Genomic DNA, 19,507 nt, shown 5'->3' on the forward strand with positions numbered 1-19,507 from the left:
TGTAGTGTTGACTTAGTTTCTGTGGTTGCCAACACAATCTCTACTTGGCAGTTGTTACAGGTGTTACTGCTTTGACAAGTCATAGCAGGAAACTCACAGATGTAATTAATAACATTAATGGCTGCCTTCCATGTAAGTGTGCCACTTCCACAGCATTATCTTGTGAGAACTGAGTCATGTTGTTAGCAACACTTTGCTTTTCCTGCTGTTACAAGTCAAAATGTCTCCTGTATTTTCCAGTTTAAAAGTCAATAGATCATTTTATTCAATGTATCAGATTTGGCTACTACTTGAATGTTCCAAAAAGACATGTTTTATGATTTTATACCAAAGATACTCTACTGCTAAACTTTATTCACTTTTTTTTTTAGATTTCGCCCCGCCCTCCTCCAAAGCTGACCAATTAGAGCACGCTTCTCTCTGATTGCCGATTTCCGCCAATTACAGGCTCCGCCCACGGCCTGCTATCACCTGGCTATCACCTGCTGTTGTAAGCAAACTGTTGTAGCTACTACAATGGCGGCAGTTCGATTAAATCCAGAGTCTTGAAATACAAGACGACAGACCCAAACCATGTTCGCCCACTAAATTGAGCAGGAAGAGAAGCATAGCCCTCACCAAGGCCTAGAAGGAAGAAAAAATGCCAGAAATTGTAAGTGAAATAAGCTACATGAATTAGGCTACACACCGGATGCTAATCAAGTCACCCAACAACACTCTGCAACGACTTCACATGAAAACGCTCATAATGTGTAATAGACAGTTTTGCCTTTCTGTATCTTTATATTTGCAGTTGTATTTTGGATTTTTTTTGTATCCGTGAAAACTTATGGAGCAAAGGAATAACTAACAAGGAAAGGAAGGAGGGACGACGCGAACTTTTTAAGGTAAGGAGTCACCATTGCTTGGTTTTGCTTGGTTTTGCTGTCTTGCTGCTATCTTCAATAGGCTTATATTTTTGGACTAGAGTTACTGAAATCTGAATTAAATGGTTTTGTATGGATGGATTCTCAAAGTCAGCAAGGTAGACTAGCATTTCAGTGTTGACAACATGGATGTATTCAAGTATCTTGTGAATGTTGCTATGTTGCATTAAGGCTAGTGAGTCTGCTTGTGTGCTGTGCTGTGCTGTGCTGTGCTGTGCTTGCAGGGGGAGTCCAGCTTGTGGGGTGCATTGAGGGATCTACTGACGTCAATGGGGCTGCAGGAAGTAAGGCCTGGGCCCCTATGACAGGTTTCTGTCCAGTTTAGTGCTCTGACCTGACCCTGTATGTGATTTACGTCTGGAGGGTGCTTCTCTTCCATCATGTGGATGTGGGTCATTGTCTTGCTGTAGGATGAATCCCTGACCAACATGTTTATCCCCCGTGGAAGGCTATAGCTTGTCTTTTTCTGGCCATTTCAATGGCAGTATTATAATAAGCTACCTCAGAGAGAGTAGGTTCCAACACAGCCTTTGTACAGTCACAGGGTTTGTAGCTAAGTCATGAACTCACGTTAAGGCAACTGTAGGGCAATTGTTGTTGTACATATACTTCGTTGACCATAGGAGATGGTGGAGTATCATTACAAATTATGATTACGATTTATTGGACAGCTTTGACTATAGCACACCATCAGGCTTATTTTCATTTCTCCTGGGTATACATAATTGTGCAATATCTGCACCATTTGTTGTCTTGAATTCTGTGTTTCTGTGTGAATGTAAATTTATATACATTCATAAATCTATACTGTATGTGAGTACTTGTGGGTACTAATATTATCCAATATTAACATCTGAGTGACTTCTTACATTGTCCTTAGATTGTTTCGACAACCATTGTTCCATTGTTCGACAACCATTTGTTTTTTTATCTTTGCATATTTTGGCAGTTCCATCATTGTAAACGAAAAGAACGTTTTTTTTTTGTTGTACAGTTTACATAAAGACACACGTAATAGAGGAGTTATTGGTCTGGCACACTTTATATTGTCAGTCATAATTACATAAGGTGTTACACAGTGGGTGTGTGTGTATACTCTGCACATGTGAAGGTGTGTATTTCTAAACCTGAAGACTTTCTCCTCTCAACAGAATAGCAGCCCAGTAAAGCATCACACACAGTAGTAAACAGTCATTTCTTTAGTGGAAAAGACCCTTACAAGTTGATGAAGGGCTGGCAGAAACACACATGCATATACACTCCCTTGTGTAATGGTGTAAGCCCATATTTTGGAAACCCAAGCCTCCGGTCAAAGCCCCTTACAGCAAGCACCTGTGGAAGGGTGTATTTCACACACACACACACACACACACACACACGGTCACAAACACACACTCCAAAGGTACTTAGGAATGTGAATGCCTAAAGGACTCGGGTCCTCTACAACAACTCTCCCTAAGTCGCTCGCCTTCTCTCCCTCTCTACATATTTATGGCTCTTTTGTTGCTTCTCTTGTCAGATCTCTCTCCATATATTAAGCCAAATCGTGACTGGACCACTCAGCATGAATTACAGAGTGATACAGGATTATGCCATAATGTCCACTTTATTCCATCCTTGCCAGCAGCTAATGGATGAGGTGTGATTACAGGCTCTTGGTCTAACTCACTGGGATACACACAGACACATACAGGCTGTGATCTCACGCTCCTTGGGGGTGCTGCTGGATAAAGGAGCTGTTGTTGTAATCCCTTTGGCTGCTGCAGTGTCTCCCACTCCAGGCAGAGAGAGCAGGTTTGAGAGGAGGAGAGCTGAGAAGCCAATACAAGAGGAGAGATGTGAGAGTAAAGCAGGAATAGGAGAACACCAAACAAGCTCTTTGGTGCATAAATTTAGCAAACAAATGAGCATGTGATAAACATTTATCGCAGGAGTAATTTGTTTCGATTTTTATTTACCGGCATTCTGTAAAACATGATCCTGAACAACCGTCTGCAGGCAAGATAAGCAAGAACTGAGATGTTATCTCTTATTTTCATCACGTTTCTTTCCCATTATTGACCACAAGCAAAGTGCTGATTGGATTTGTGTAATCTGATATCAATCGTATTTCTGAGAAAAGTGGGCTTTTCTTTTGTTGAAATGATGCTGAAATATTATCCTCCAGCCAACCCCCTCACTTGGGGCCAGATTGACCTGTTAAGGGAAATCGTGGTGGACTTTTCTGCATAGATTTATATTTAATAAAATGCTGAATTTATGCATAATATAACGTGAATTTTTAAAATTGTGAAACAGAATTCTTTCACAAGAAAAACTCAACTTCTTGGGCTCTGAAGTCTAGATGGGTTGCTTCAGCTTTTCACGAATTTGCCGCTACATGTGATTTAATGAATATGCCATCATTAAAACATAGTCCACTGTGTGTAGAATGTTTTAGAACCCTTTGTATAGATTGCGGTACTGTGGTTTATGTGAGCATGGAAAACAACGTTTTCTTACGAAGACTGTTGTCATTTAATCTACCGTTACTCCACATATTGTGTTGTAATTGTGGTCTTTTTGTGAAAAGTGATTTGAAATCTTTTTTTTTTTTTTTAAGTATATTTTTTGGCTTTTATGCCTTTATTTGATAGCCATAGTAGAGATAGACAGGAAAGGGGGAGGCAGAGAGAGGGGGAATGACATGCAGGAAAGGTCTGCCCGACGCGGGACTCAAACCGGGGACGCCTGCGATGAGGACTGTAGTCTCTACATGGGGCGGCCGCCTTAACCACTGCGCCACGCACCGCCCCTGAAATCTTATTATTAGACACTGTGTTAAAAAGTGTGTTTGGTCAGATATGTTGAACATATTTCATTCATTTTATCTTCTACTTGTCACTTGTGACTTGTTCCTTGTTTTGCCAGTCGATTTAGTTGGGTAGACCTGGCAGTTACCGTGTGTAATTAGTTATTGAGCTGTCAGAATTTGTTTTTGTGGTAAACGTCATTAGGGCGCATAAATCTTATGAAGATCTGGTGCTGTCACTTTCTGGGATAGTTGCTCCATCCTTGCCCTCAGTGCCCATTATATTTGCTTCAATAGGTCTGCCCATATAGTTTTCACATTAAGTGACAAATGAAAAATGGTTCCTGGCCGGAGTTTATGATGTTTATTGTTTTGTTTTTTTTTAACACTGGCATGCCTCCAAAGAGTACACTGAGAGGGCAGTGTCAGACTGAAGTATGAAGCATAGTAAAATGTGAATCTGGGCCAATCAAACAATATAACATAATGATTGTCAACCTCTTGCGCTAGTTGTGGCTTGAACGTCTCACATGCTTCTGTGCTGTGGAGAATTAGGATGCGGGGGAGATACGTCTCCTGTCAGCACTTAAGAGAACAAGTTGGGGAGGAGAAATTCTTCCCACCACCACCACCGAGATGATCACTAACACACAAATACTCATACCCTCTCACACACAGCAGTTCCTCTGTGGGAGAAAGCTGCAGCAAGGGAACTGGGAGGAGAAGGAACAGCTGCTATGACTATGAGCATTTCTATGCGATGTTAAGCCTGCAGAGGACAATATGGAGATGTTGTGTGTGGCTATGGCGTGTGTGAGAGTTTGAAACAGGATCCCTTTCTCTTCTCATGCAATAAAAAAATATCATGCTACACTTGTGTTGAATAGAAGGCTCCTCAATAAATCTAAGTGTTTACAGTAAAATGTCATCGCTAATGGGCCAGAATAGGGTGAAGGTGGGAGAGCAGGAATAATGTGCTTAAGGCAGCGCTCTGATATTTTCATATGAGCGGTCATAGCCTGAGTGTGATAATGAAAAACAAAAAATCAGTGGGAGCATAAAAGCAAGTCAGGAGGCTTTGTGCAAAATCTTTGCAATGGGTAAAGAGGGAATATTTCAGCATTGTAGCCTAAGGAAAGATCCCCAATTGAAAAGTTAGTCTGCCACAATAGTTTCACGATCAAAGCAAAATCCTAATACACATTTCCACGTGCACAAAAATAAACACACATCGACACTTACCATCCCTTGGGCCTTTGGGAGTAAAGCTGTGGCAGGATCTGATGAACGGCAGCATTGTTACGGATAATTGCTCCACACACACACACACACATACGCACACACACATCCCTAGTCTCAAATGTTGTGACAAATTCCTTTTTAAGGTAAGCGGGGTCATAAAATCTTCTTACGAACACTTCAGAAAGCCGCAACCTAAGACACTCACAGTTCACACACACTGCCTGAGACCAAAACTAAAGTTGTCTGTCAGTGGTGTGGACAAGATTCCTTGTGTGTGTGTGTGTGTTGAAGCGACACAGGTGCAGTCAGGGACATGGAGGAAGAAAAAGGCCTCCTGCCCTTTGAACTTGATCTTGAAAAGAAAGCTGTCTTCCTTTCCTGTCAAATGAGCTTAACTGCTATGCCTCGGAGCTCTAGTCAGCACAAACTGGTCTGATGAAAACCATTCATTTATTCATTCAGTATAAGCATTCAGACGTTACCGATTCAAAACTCCTCATTGCACACTTGCCTGAAATAACTCCAGTGACAGGTATTGTCAGCAGTGATTTATACTAGAGCTTTGTCATCAGTGTTGATGCCTCCTTTTTTTGAAATCTGTTTTATTTTAATCCACTTCAGTTTTGTTCTGCAAAGTTCTTGTGACAGCCCAGATGAAGAGTGTATACATTTATCATCATGTAACACTTTCAAAAATGTGTTACTCTGGCAGACGGACAGCTTCAGGGAGGATGTGCCCAATTCACACTGTATCCATCAGTGTGTATCAGGTGGATTTGAGGATTTTGTGTATGTATTTGTGTGTGTGTGTGTGTCCAGACCTCCAGAGATAAAGTACTGGTTCAAGGTTAGGACATGTTTTTTTGCAAAGAGCCTCTGTCCTAACCCTGAAATATTTTCTCTCCTTCTGTTCAGTTAATGATGTAGTCTTAAAAAAACAAAAAGACCAAAATGTACCTAGGAGAATATGTTGCACAAAAGGGCACAAGTAAGATGTGAATCAGAAGATGAAGATGTGTGTGATAAAATCAAATGGTGGACGGCAGGAAGTGCAGATTTAATTTGAGTTTTGGTGATAACTAAGAGATGACATCTCACCTCACAATGATTCAAATTTTGGATATTTTCTGATTTCCTGCATCAGTGATGTCTAAGTCTCCTGCAGTGGAGACTTAGACCAGGAAGAGAAGGAGGAGGAGGATGAGGGAAGCTTGAGAGGCCGTAAGTGGGGCCTGAGTAGTTCCTTTATCAGCTCGCTGATAGGAGAATGCTCAATGCTCTCCTTGTCTCTTCTTATCGCCGCTAATTAAAACATTTGGATTCCTCCGGCTGGCTCTGGAGGAGTGTGTGTGTCTGTCTTAGCATGTGTGTGGGAGACATGAGAGCGGAGAGGAGTCAGGGGAAGGATATGTAGCAGCCTGGAAGACTTCCTGTCCATCTATGGACAGAGGACCTCGACGACTGTACTCACCCCTAACAACTAGCAGACAAGCTTTTCAATGTGTGTGTACAGAAGCAACACTACTTTTACTTTCCCATTTTCATTCACATATTTGTTATACATTTGACATTAGTATGCATTGCATGTGTTATAGGAATAGTTTTCAAAAGCAAAATTATCAAAAGTTCCCTCTTGAGGTTTTCCCCTCTCACTCAAACACTGAGCCATGACGATTCTGTATCTGCTATCCAGACACACGCCATAGAAAGAGCGAGAGAGACACACACACCAGACCTGGGCTGCTTCCTTAAAAATGTCCTGTTCTTTATAAGATCTGGGTGGGCTCATCTTTCTATCTTTCCTAATCCTTGTCATGACCTCTGCCCCTGCTCCTGACAAACACAGACCTGGGATCGCTGTATTTCTTTACATGTGCACTACTACGACCACTAGGCCACACTAACTGCTGACTCGCTCTCTCCTCTGCTCATCTTAAAATGTAAAAAAAAAAATTAAAAATAATATTGACACAGGTAGCACAGGAGCATTTCTATAAAATCAGCAGCAGTGTGATCACACAACCTCACCGACACGTCAGGCAGAACAATGTGAGCTGATTATATGGAACGGGTCAAATTGTGCGCAAAGGTGTGATGCGTAATTCCTTTTGAAACCATGGGGACTTTTGAGAGCTGATGTGGTTGCCCTGTGATGGATGTGTCTCCCCCAGGGGGAGTTGATGTCTTATAGCTTTACTGTAAATGTTTACATTCCTACATGCACTGATGCTATCTGCTAATAGTTTCTGGAACAAGCCTAAAGAGTCCTCTGGGTGGGATTATTTGCTGTGTGTGCTTTTGTGTGTGTGTGTGTGTGTGTTTTGGGGAGAGAGAGGCCGGGTCAAAGGGAAGCAGATCTGTCTTTAAACAGAGGTATTAACCATGACCTCTCTCCTTCCTGATTCCTGCCCTGTGTCTGGTGAGGGCCACCACATTAGTGGCAGCAAAACGCGCACACTATGATTCTCCCAAAGCAAAACCAGTTGTGTCCTATAGCACGATCAACAACTGGCAGGATCTGCATCGTTTTTGACAGAAGCCTCTCCCAGTTTCGCTTCCGTGCAAGCTCTAAATCCGTTGACGTTACCCCACAGGTCTCGGTGCCAGTAGCCATTAAGTGAATATAATATTGTTTAAATCAACAAGGCCCTTGAGAAAATGATTCCTGTTACAATAGGCACATCGGAAATGCATATAATTGCTGCTCAGGAGCCCTGTGAGAATTCTCTCTCAATAGATCTGTATCTGAAAAGTGCAGCTAAACAGGGATTAGGTGAGCACTGTCATTCCTGCGTAGCTCACCGTAGCTCAGCCCCACCCTCCGCGCATTCCTCGCAGCTGGGAAACCAGCAGCGGCATAAAACACAAAAGGAAATTACCCGTTAGCACCGGCATTAATGAGTCTGCCATTTAATGCTTTGTTAAGTTGTAGAAGCCGGCGCTGATGATTGTTCAAAGAGGAAGACTAACATGTTCTTCTGTCTGGCTGCTCTTTCCCTCTGCTTTATGAGCCTATTCATGTGGAGGCACATGAATAAAGCACAACTCAAAATATTTACATACTTGAGTATTACACATTTATACATACAGTAATGCTTGATGGCTCAGTGGGATATACTGGCTGGAGCACATTCCCCGCCAGAGAGGCAGTTGAAGCACTGACATGGCTGTAAGTGATACAGCGATAAAGTCGCAGACAGAGTTTTATATTTTGGTATGTTGCCCTTTGTGTGTTTTAGTGTTGAGCTTTGTCTTTGGAGCAAGGCAATCCATCCACTTACAGAGCTGGTGAACGTAAAGGGACAAGACTAAGACTGTGTCTGAAAACACTCCCCAGCTCTCTCACTCCCCACCTTCTCCTTATATAATGTTACTCCATCATTGTACAAGTACAAATACAAGTTGTGATTTCAGACACAGACCAAAAGTTAGTGTCCATGATCGTGGCAGTAATGATGCTCGGGGAAGGCCTCCCTCTCTATTTGCCAATCAAACATCATAATCATTTATTAAGAAGTAGCACCATATGCACACATACATGATCTGAGTATTAGAATTACAAAGAGGGAGCATTTCATTAATGATGATGACACCAGATGAAGAGCAGTGGGAGTGTAGATCTGTGTAAAGGGGAACATTGATTCATGTCTTTCATAGAAATATTTCCCTATTCTGGTACAAGTCCCTTCACGATGTCAATCCATTTCTGCATGTGTGTCAGATGAACATACATGCTTGTGAAGCTGTTCGTATCGAGCATGTTAATGTATTGCAACTTAAGTAAATTAAAAAGCCAAGGTTTTTAGCCAGTTCCTTCCGATACTAGCTGCATTTTTTATGGAAATGGCTGCATGGTCATGAGTGTTGTGGCTTGTAACTTATTTTGTAGCTGAAGTGTTGGTACATTGTGTGGGTGCATTGTTAGAGTTGCATTTTTGAAATGCAATTTGAAGTGCATCAGGGTATTAGAAATAAGTTGCTCCAGTATATTTTACAAAAAGCTGTGCTTGTCATTTTACAAATTTTACAGGGTAGCTTTGCTTACTGAGACAAGGAAAGAAGAAAAAAGTTTGTCAGCCCTATTTCGCAGTCCTACTTCTGTAACTGTGTGACCACTCGTGTTTCATTAAATGTTCATGTAGTTGTGCTGCCCAACCCCTGAACTTCATTAATGAACTTAGTAAGTGTAAATTTATCAAACTGTGATAAGAATAAAACCAAAAATAAGACCTAATTTGTAATAACACAACATAAACAATAATAAACAACCACAGATTTCATTTCAGTAAAGTCAGTGGCAGCTCCTGCCTCTCAGGTTGTAGTGTGGTCACCTTTCCTTTTCAGTGTCTTTCATTGTTCTCTATGGAAATTTACATCAATGTGACATCACAGACCGGGCGCAGGAAAAGAAAAAAATTCTTATCTAGTCACGGGAGACAGCAAACACAAGAGCGTCCATTCACCAACACAATGTGAATAATGAGAGCTCATAGAAAGTGACATACTTGGGAGCCACGAAGCAATGGCCTTTTATGTTGCAGAGTCTTAGACCTCTAAGTTGTGAATGGCATATGTGGCCTGAGTAAATAAAAAATAATTCAACTTAATTGTGCCCCAGCCTGCTAGCTTACAGACAGTCAAGAGGAGATGTGTTATTTCTTCCGCCCAGAAACCTGTTGTGCACAATGCCAACCACTTAGGGACAGCTTGAAGTGGTGTTTTGATGTGTGAGAGATAAATGAGGTTTGGGCTGGTGCCAGCGTATGGCACAGGGTGATCCTGCCGGCCAAAGTAGCTTGTTATGGGAAACGGGAAGTTGAAGTACCTATTTCAGATCACATTTCTTTGATGTCACGGCCTCTTTAATGTTGTTGTATTTTAATGATGATATTTGCTTGGCTCCTGCAGACATATCTAGCCAGCTGGAGACAAACACCGGCAAACATTTTGTACATGATAACACTGTAATGCCATAGGGAAATCACAGCAGGTACATGCTACACACGTACAATAGATATTCTTTACTTGTAGATTCCTTGGCATCCAGGACTTCTTTTATATCTGATTATCTGTTGTGCATCAGTCGGGGCAGAGTGTTGTGCTGCAGGCTCCATTTATACCACACAATCCTGGCAGTCAATATACTGTACTGGCTGGTGAGTACAATCAGTTAAGAACTCTGCCAAAGCACTAGTCACCTCATTGGAGAATTATGTTTTTATTTTCCTATCAAGTGTGGCTATTGTGTTTTTTTAGTTTGGGATGAGGGTGCAGTCTTTTCACTAAGGTATGATTAATGTGCGCTGTCTTGTGCAGGCCAGCTGGATGGTGCAACATCTTCACGGTCTATTGGCCCTCTATGACTCATGCAGCTCACACTAGAGAGTATTATAGGCCTATGCAAAACTCTTTACACACGGAGAAAAAAACACACACACCTTTTAAAAAAACAATAAATATTCACCTTATATCATTTGGGTGAGTCGGTAAATCTTTTGAAATCAATTTGCTGTTGTTGGCAGGAAGGATTTCACTGGTCCCTCTACACGCACACACATGCACACACACCTTTTAAAGGCTATACAGTAAATTATATTTTCATGCATTCTGAACCTGATCCCAGACACTCTCTGAAAACTTACTGAGGCTCTGTAAACCTTGTGTAATGAACATGTTCTTGCAGATGACACAGAGTTTTTAGATGTCCCATAAATAAAATAAATACCTACTAAAAATGTCGGTCATAAGCTACTCGCTTTGGGTTTGTATGAATTCAGGATCCCTTTCTGTCACTGGCAGTCACTAAGAAAGGGGGGGAGCACAATATGGGCTCTTCAGAGCCCATTTACACTGATATACACCAATGCCATCTACATTAATTAAATGTAGGTAATTAAGAAGATGCAGCTGCATCTTCTGAGACCCACTGGATTTAATTCAAGTCAACGTAACTGACCAATTTAATTAAACTGTGCTGTTGAATACAGAGCACAAATACCATTTTTAGTAGGCTACATTTAACTGTTAAATAGGCTAATTCAGATTACACATTGCTTCTTTTAAACTTTTTCATAGTGTGATATTTAAAGGTTGTAAAAAGCACAAGGGCAATTGAATAATACATTTAACTTTCTATAATTTAAAGGGACAACGAGGAGTTTTGGAAAAGCAAAGCGTTTTCACACTACATTTATGAGCCTCCTCGCGCACCGTATAATTCTTTGACCGGCGCAAGACAGACTCATGTTTTCATTCATCAAGAATTAAAGTCAGAGGTTCGAAGACGATCAGATACCGTCGTAGTTCCGACCATAAACGGCGATTCGGTGGCGTTATTCTCATGACTCGCCACGAAACCGAAAGTAAAGAAAGCTAGTCGGCTCGACCAGCATTTCCACCACCACTAATAATAACAAAATAACGATAGAGACAAAACGATATATTTATCGAAAATGGGCCCATTAACAAGTGTGGGTAGCGTAGATTCATCCACATTAACGTGAGACTTTTTTTTTTATAACCAAACAGAAACTCCTCGTTGTCCCTTTAAACTGCATTTTTTAAAACCCTATACTACCCCACCTTCCCTTTTTTGACACCTCCATCCCAAAATATAGATATTAGGTAATGAAATGAAGGTAATGAGATAAGATAATGAGAAGATGACCCAGGAGACCAGAATTTAAACTTTTCTGAAATTATTTTCTTCTTGTCAATCATTACAAAATGACGATAGCCTACTCAAATCTTGGCCTTAAATGTTAAAGATTTCATCCCACATAGAAATGATCCTATCAACAGAAATGATCTTAACAGACGAGCTTCACAAGGTAACCATTAAAATGTTATTTTACTTGACTAAAACAACTTCCAAAGGCCTATGCCTAAATTTAACTAGTCGTGGTTAGAAAGTTTTGTATTATGAACCATGAATACCCAAGTTTTTATGCTTAAAATGGCAAACTGACCTATAGTAATGAGGCAAACAATAACCATAATTTAAAACCACTTTAATTGTCTGAAAAAAACAGTCCAGTGGGAGCCAAGGCCACGCTGTTGTGTCTTTGTGCGAACACGTCCCTGTTGGCGCAGCATCCACTGACTGAACAGAAGCTGCTGCAACAGTCGGACACCTGGATCTGAAGTGACACCTGTTGAAGTCACTGACTGTCCACTGTCAGGAGAGAGCCTCAGAGCCTCAGAGCATCCCCCCACAGGACAGGCTGTGGATGCTCCACGGCTGGCAGAAGTAGTGCAGGTAGGGCTGGTACTGGTAGGCCTGGTACAGGGGCACAGTCATGGGGATGTGTACTCCGCTCGCATGATGATACTGCTTTTGATTTTCCCTCACCAGCACTTTGACGGCTACTTTCTTCGGTGAGCCGCACGCCGCCATCTGCCGCCGTTTAGTTTTGTACCTCCGGTTCTGGAACCAGATCTTGACCTGGGTCTCTGTGAGCTTCAGAGCTCCCGCCAGGTCGGCTCGCTCGGGCCCCGACAGATAGCGCTGCGCGTGGAAGCGGCGCTCCAGCTCGTGGACCTGCGCGTGGGAGAAGGCCGCCCTGGAGCGCTTCTTGGGACCGGACTTGGATCGCTGCTCATCGGATGAACAGCTGAGCGTCTCCCCGCTGTGTTCACATCCATCCTCCTCTGCCCCCACCCTCTGTGTCTGCCGTCTCTCCAGCTCCACGCACTGCCGCTGCTCGGCTGCAGCGCCTATGAAACACAATAACAATATGTGACAATAAGTTTGTTTTTGTCTCAGCCAAGGTCCTGCAGCTGCTGTCTTAGAGGTCACTCCATGGTGCTGATGTTAGAAGGTTTCCTCCTCTATCCGTTGTTACACACAACTCACACCGCTGGTGTTATTGTCGTTTTCCAGACACTGACAACTTTTATCAAACAACAGAACAACATCTGCCACGGCACAAAGAGGACAAAACAAATAAGTTACATTAGTGGCCCTTGGTCCTCTATGTCTGTGATCCAGACATATGAAAATCAGTCATTTTTATTTGGAATATCTCTTGATTTCTGATGTGAATTTTATCTTTTAAAAAAATTGAGACAAAAATGACAGTTTTGGAAACACCAGTTTCCAAAAGAAAAAGTTTAATTATTCTTATTTTGAATTAAGTTTTCCTTAAATTTATCTTATTTCGAGATGCTTTTATTTATTTTATTTAACACAAATGTACGATAAATCCAGAAAATCGTCTCATTATTGTCATATGTGTTTAACCACAGATTTGTTTCAATCGCCACACTTATAAAACTCTTTACCTTCTCTGGGCTGTGTGTCCTCTCCTGTGGCCTCCTCGCTGCAGGTATCAGGTCGGTCCGGTCTGAGCGGCAGCCTGGGATCAGGAGGAAGCCTCTCTGGCTGGATGCAGCTCTCCTCCGAGTCCTGGAGAGACACATCAGGCAGTCTGGTGCTATCGCGCGCGGTGCAGATGTTGCGCTTTGATGCGCAAAGCGCCTCTGTATTCTTGGGACCAGGCTTCCCCCGGGCATCACGTCCAGTGAGGATGTCTTTGATAGAGAACGACGAAAAACTTAATGTCATGATCAAAACAAAAGCACTGATAGCTCCTCGCGCTCGCAGGCGGTTTACCAGAAGGCATCAAGAGATGAGCTGCGCTAAGGCAAAACGTCCTCAGGCTTTTCATTCGATTTCTTCGCAGCTCTCTTTAATTGCTCTCACTTAATTGCGGTGAACAAACTTCGGTCTGCTAATGAACCGACTTTATCAAGAGCTGTCAAGCCTATTCCAGCTGCGGCAGTTCCAGTCACCATGTGATAGGCTGTGTTTCTGCCTGGTCCCTCCTTCGCACCGCCCAGCTTCATCCTGCTGCCTGAGCCCGGCTACCTCAGGACGAGGTGCACTGTTTTTTTTTTTGCAAAAGAAGAATTTAACCTTGGGATTGTGTTTTTTATCAGCTCATATTTCGAACACCTGGGATTGATTTTATACACACAATAATTAATTCTAACTGCAACTGTCGAATATTTTAAGCTCCCCAGAGAAGAAGCGCAATTTCACTAAATTGAGCAATTATTCAGTATTACAGTCAATAGGCTTAATAGACATGAATCGGATAATGAAGACTGGAAGCTGTTCTTGCACATTGGAACTATTTCAGCCTTTGTGTGTTTACTAATTATTAATACAAGTAAACTATGGCAAGAAAATCAGATGCGTAAAGATGGCATGTCGTGCGTAAAATCCACATTTGTGAAAACATGGTTTTAAAATCCCCCCACAATGTTGCGACCATTTATGATCGCAGAATTATTATCAAACTAAAACGTTCAATTTACACTAAATTCTCCTGTATTTCCATCAGGGTCACTCTAATCTAAGATGGCTAAATTTGACTCAGCCGTCATTAGACTGGAACAGATCAGTCTTCATTTATGATTTGTAGCAAATTTGCTCTTTTTCATGCAGACAGTTATGGACGATTTGTAGGCAATGTTTTTGGACGCCATGTTGCTAATAAAATCATAATGACAGTCAACAAAACCCACGACACAAAGGAGTAAAGAGGGACTATTTTATTGTAAAAAGGGAAATCCAGCCCGGCTGCTCAGACAGGTGCGTAGCGCCGCTGTGTGGTCACCATGCATGGTTTCTAAAGTTAAGAGGCGGTAATAAGAAAAGATGGCAACTATGCTGATGCACCCCCCCCCCCCCACACACACACACACACTTACTTCCACTCCTCTCTCTCTCGCTCTCTCTCACACACACACACACCAGCACGCGCATTACACAATCAGCAGGCCTATCCCTCGATGAGGCGACGTGATGACAGATGCGCTGATCTGCCTCCTCCGTGTTGTTTTGTTTTCTTCCTCTGGCTAAACACAGAAATCTCTCTGCTTGCCACAGAGCGCTGCGCAGCTCCAGGGTGTCAGAACATGGCTGTAAGGGCAGCGTGGAAACTGCAGCACACTTCCATGCGACCAAACCACGACACGTCAAAACCATAATTACAAAATATTAGCATTATTATTCAGTGAAACCGTGTGAGGATTTCATTCATTATCCAATAACCTTTTTTTTCCTGAAACCAAATTGATTTCTGAATGGCGCAGCCCTTTCATTCACCATGCTCGCGCGCAGTTGTACACAACATGCTTGATTTATAATCTGAGTTAATTCATACATTCATATTTTCAAACTCTCCTATAGATTTTCTCCCTCGCGGCCTCTGGATCAGTAAAACTGTGCGTGCGCATCCGCTAAAACACTGCAGTCAGCAATCACTGAGAATGAATGATCTGGCTGAGTGAGCAGATGTGATGAAAAGAAACAACTTTCTGCTCCACATAAAAGAAAAATATTTAAATCTTGGCCTTATGATTAATTGATTCAGGTTAAGTCACGTCAGTTTAATTTACACAGCACAGAACCACAAGTTTGTCTCGGACGTTTTTGCACCACTCGGCGTCAAAACACTGCAAATGAGTTTTCAGACCTCAAGATAATGATCGAATCGGGGATTAATTGGCTGAAGTTAAATCCATATCTGATGCTTGACGTTACTTGGAGGGTTACCTAATGGGAGAACCTTTACTCCAGCTTCTTCACCCCCCCCCCGTCTCTATATTTGGGCCCTGGTTCTTTTGTAAGCTCCTTGAGTGGTTGCCATTGGAGACTTTGTTTTGGGAAACTCCGCGCCCAGCGCAGCGATGAGCCGAGTAGAGCTGCTATCTTTGGAAGCAGGAGATAGCGATCGCAGCGCCTGTCAGAGCAGCCGTGGCCAGGCCGCGTCCTCAGGCATCGCCGTCCTGTCGCCAGCTCTATTTACACTTGTGACTCCGCAGCACTTAGAGCTGACACCAGGTATGTCCTACCGGCAGTGCAGTAGCCAGGGGAAGTGGCCAGAGAAGCCATCAGGGGAGACAAACACTGGCTTTACGCCGCCATTCATCTCCATTTAATAGTGTCTGCATATTCCACCATGTCTGGGAGGTGAAGGTATTTGTTAAAGTCCATCTTCAGTGTGTGGATAATTATTGTTTACTAATCCTATAATTGCAATAAATGTACTTCTAAGCCTATACCAAAATTACCAGATTATTTTATAGTAGGCTATAATAAAGATTATTATTATTATGGGGCTGTACTGCCATATTTTATTTAAATATCATCCATCAACCAAGAGAACATTTTCCAGCGATATTTATCATCCAGAGCTGTGTGAGTTTATTCGCTCTGTGGGTCCCGAGGATGCTGGCTGTCTGGTTAATGTCCATCTGTGAATCCTGACCGGACATTAGCTCGCCTCTAAATTCTCTCTGTTTCTGGTTCTTGTCTCAGACCAAAGTCTCCTACAAGCTTTCTCACAAGAAAAAAAAAGAAGACTTTCTAGGCTTGAGAAACGATTTGAGACTATGACGAACTACATGCTTGAAGAATAAGACTCTCCTCGACATAAATTTATTTCAGTTTCCACATTCATATGGATGTTGATGTGTAATAGAAGTGAACTTCCAAACAAGATCAGAAACGTCTGACTGCGCGTAGAAATGCCCGTTTTTTCGTTTTTCGTGTGTTTGTTGTATTGTATCTGTTGTGATTCTATAGGAACACACTCTCTCCCACACACACACACTTTCTCTCTCTCACTCACACACACACACACACACACACACACAAAACACAGTACAATACAGTCACTTGTATCATTTAATTTCATCATTACTGATATTTTATTTTTTAAAAGCCTTTTTGAGTAAAAACAAAAGGTCAAACACAAAAATCATAATACTATAAGATTGTAATAGTGGTCCATATTATTTGTAATGCACTCTTTGGGGATCTTATTGGATTAGGCCAATGATAGATTCATTGTTGTTGCTGCTGAATGCATGAAAACGTGTGTGTGTGTTTATGAAAATGTGCATATAATTTCCATTGTCTTTATTTTTTATTTTTAGCCACAACAGGCCAAGTACGCACAGTCCTTGCTCATTCAGATTGAAGCAGTTTCCTACACGTTGTGGCTCAGAGAAAAGCGCGCACACTGTAGTTACATGTAGAGTGTGAGTCAGTCAGCGGGTTAGGGTTTCCTCATAGGCCTGCCTTGAGTTACAGCCTCCTGGCCTGTGTGTTGTGTTATGCGTTACAGTTATGAATTGCGCTCTCCTCGCACCACTTGATCGGATTTACATGCTTGAGTCTATTCCGCCATCCCGGATTTGGCTCTCTCAGTTGTGATTGTTTGTGTGTGTGTGTGTCTGTATGTGTGTGTGTGGACTGCGCTACCATGCCCGGATGCCCTGCAGAGTTCCTTGGCAGGGTGTGACCACCGGTCCTTGGGCAGCCTGGCTTTGCGTCTGTGCGCCAAGGTTTCCTAAATTCATGTTCATGAAGGCATTGGCAGCGGGGGTGGTGCTGGGCGGCAGGGTGGGTAGACCAGAGTAAGTACAGGAGTAAGTGTTGCTGTACACCGAGCTGTTGTAGCTGTAGGCCGGATAGCCGTTGTAGCCGTACGGGTTTGGAGCCCCGACTGTGTAAGACGTGTTATAGTTCTGGGATCCGGTCAGACAAGGCCTCCCGTCCCGGACCAGCACCGGCACCGCCACCCTCCTGGGCGGCGGCGGCGCGTGGTGGTGGTGGTGATGGTGGTGACCCGCCATCTCCAGGCTCTTGTCCTGCCGCTGTCTCTTACATTTGTACCTCCTGTTCTGGAACCAGATCTTGACCTGGGTGGAGGTGAGCTTCAGGGAGCTGGCCAGGTGCTCTCTCTCCGGGGCGGACAGGTACCGCTGCTGCTTGAAGCGCCGCTCCAGCTCGAACACCTGAGCCTGGGAGAAGAGGACGCGGGGTTTCCTCCGGGTCCTCTGCTGCTTGGCGGCGGGTTTCTCCGAGTCGTGGTCCTCACAGTCTCCCCGCAGCACCCCGCAGCTGTCTGCACACAGAGAGCAGGGAATTAACTGAGCATCAAAGATGTTAAGAAAATACTTTTACTCCATGACTTCTTCATTTTATTATATACACACATCCAGATTAATTATTAAAAAATATCACTTTCCTTAGAATATTGTTTTTTAAAAATAGGTTTTCCATTCAAAATAAATTTGTTGCGGGATTATTTTTTCAGTAATTCCCCAATAATATTGACACTTTCACATTAATTATTGGAATAATTATTTATGTAAAATATACAGAGAAATATGGTGTTGTGGATTAGAAATAGTATTATAGCATTTTAATGTGGCTTATTAGGAAATACACCAAAGTTTGTTGTTTTTGTCCCTCAAGGAGGGCTTGACTATTGGTCCTAATATTTGACAATTCATCTATGAACTTAAACCAATTACATTATATTAATTTTCGCACGTGGGAAATTATAGGTGTCGTTAAGCCCATTTTATATAGATGGATATTTCTTCACTTTCTGTGGTGGTTATACAGTTCTGTATATATTAAGACTTGGCGCTGTAATTAAAAGTCTCGTGCTTTATTCAGCCCAGTGATTCATACGGATAGATTAAAATAGATAAATAACTACAGATGCAAACACTTAAATGTCTTCACAGATATTTAATCGCAGCTCATTAACGGCTTAAACACCATTTTTTGGGCGTCATTGCAAGGTGGGGCTCAACTCTGCTTTTACTCTAAATTCTAAAGAAAAATAAGCAATAAGCCTAAGCACAGATGTTTATGTTAGATTCATTTTATATTAGGTTAATAACAAAATCCTTCAGTGAACTTTTGTGAATCACATGATATCTAGTCAGCTCACTAATGCTAATTACTTCTCCATGGAAATCTCTTAAAATCAACCTCAACTGTTATTTCAAGGTTTTACTTTTTTTTGTTGTTTTTAACATTTGCATGATCTTGCTGTGGCATCTCCGTGGGCTTTCACAGTGAACTAAAAGCGACAGGTTGACCACCGTCCTCCCTTGTGTCTGGATGAGAAGAGTCGCTGTCTGTACTCACTGCTGTCTTGCTCCTCCTGCTCGGTCTCCAGACGCAGCTCTGCGGGGTTGCTCTGTGCGGAGTTAGCGAACATCTCCACCGGCAGCCCGGACCCCGCCAGTCGGTCCGGCACCGCCATCGTGTTGAGATAGGAGGACATCCTCTCCTCGCTCTCCGACAGGCCGGAGCTGATGGGACTCGGACTGTCCCTGCCGGCCAACATGCAGGAGGGCGGCGAGTGAGAGCGGAGGGGTTTGTTTGGGAAAGCTCCACCAGAGAGACCGAAACAGGAGATGAACTGGAGCTGCTGCTGCTGGGACTGCTGCTGCAACTCTAACTTCAGTATGTCCTTGACAGAAAAAGGCGTAGTGGAAGACGGTATGACCGGACTGGGAAGCATTATCACCACCAACACGGAGATGACAGATAAACAGTCAGTGGATCCAAAATCAGACCAGTTCGTCTCCGCGGGGCGCGTAAAAGAAGTAAATACCCCGTGCGTAAGCGTGAAGAATGGTCGCGCGCTGCTTGTTTTTCATGCAGAACGAGGAGGAGGAGGAGGAGGAGGAGGAGGAGGACTGTCTTTCCTTCAGCTGTGACATCCCT

The 19,507-nt window shown here is 42.8% G+C and overlaps 2 protein-coding genes across 2 annotated transcripts; both read right to left on the reverse strand.

Annotated features, from left to right (window-relative positions):
• Nucleotides 1-12,121: 12,121 nt before the first annotated feature.
• On the reverse strand, nt 12,122-13,655 carry nkx3.3 (NK3 homeobox 3). The gene is made up of 2 exons (XM_085799010.1): nt 13,243-13,655; nt 12,122-12,675 (listed from the first exon to the last, which is right to left on the reverse strand). Exons 1-2 carry the CDS (start codon nt 13,523-13,525, stop codon nt 12,158-12,160), a joined length of 801 nt encoding a protein of 266 aa, XP_085655136.1. The 5' UTR covers nt 13,526-13,655; the 3' UTR covers nt 12,122-12,157.
• Nucleotides 13,656-16,653: 2,998 nt separating this feature from the next.
• On the reverse strand, nt 16,654-19,507 carry nkx2-3 (NK2 homeobox 3). Its single transcript, XM_085800085.1, has 2 exons — nt 18,923-19,507; nt 16,654-17,882 (listed from the first exon to the last, which is right to left on the reverse strand). Exons 1-2 carry the CDS (start codon nt 19,299-19,301, stop codon nt 17,233-17,235), a joined length of 1,029 nt encoding a protein of 342 aa, XP_085656211.1. The 5' UTR covers nt 19,302-19,507; the 3' UTR covers nt 16,654-17,232.

This window comes from Trachurus japonicus, chromosome 15 (assembly GCF_045865225.1).
Source record: "Trachurus japonicus isolate A0001 chromosome 15, Traja_1.0".
NCBI lineage: Eukaryota > Metazoa > Chordata > Actinopteri > Carangiformes > Carangidae > Trachurus > Trachurus japonicus.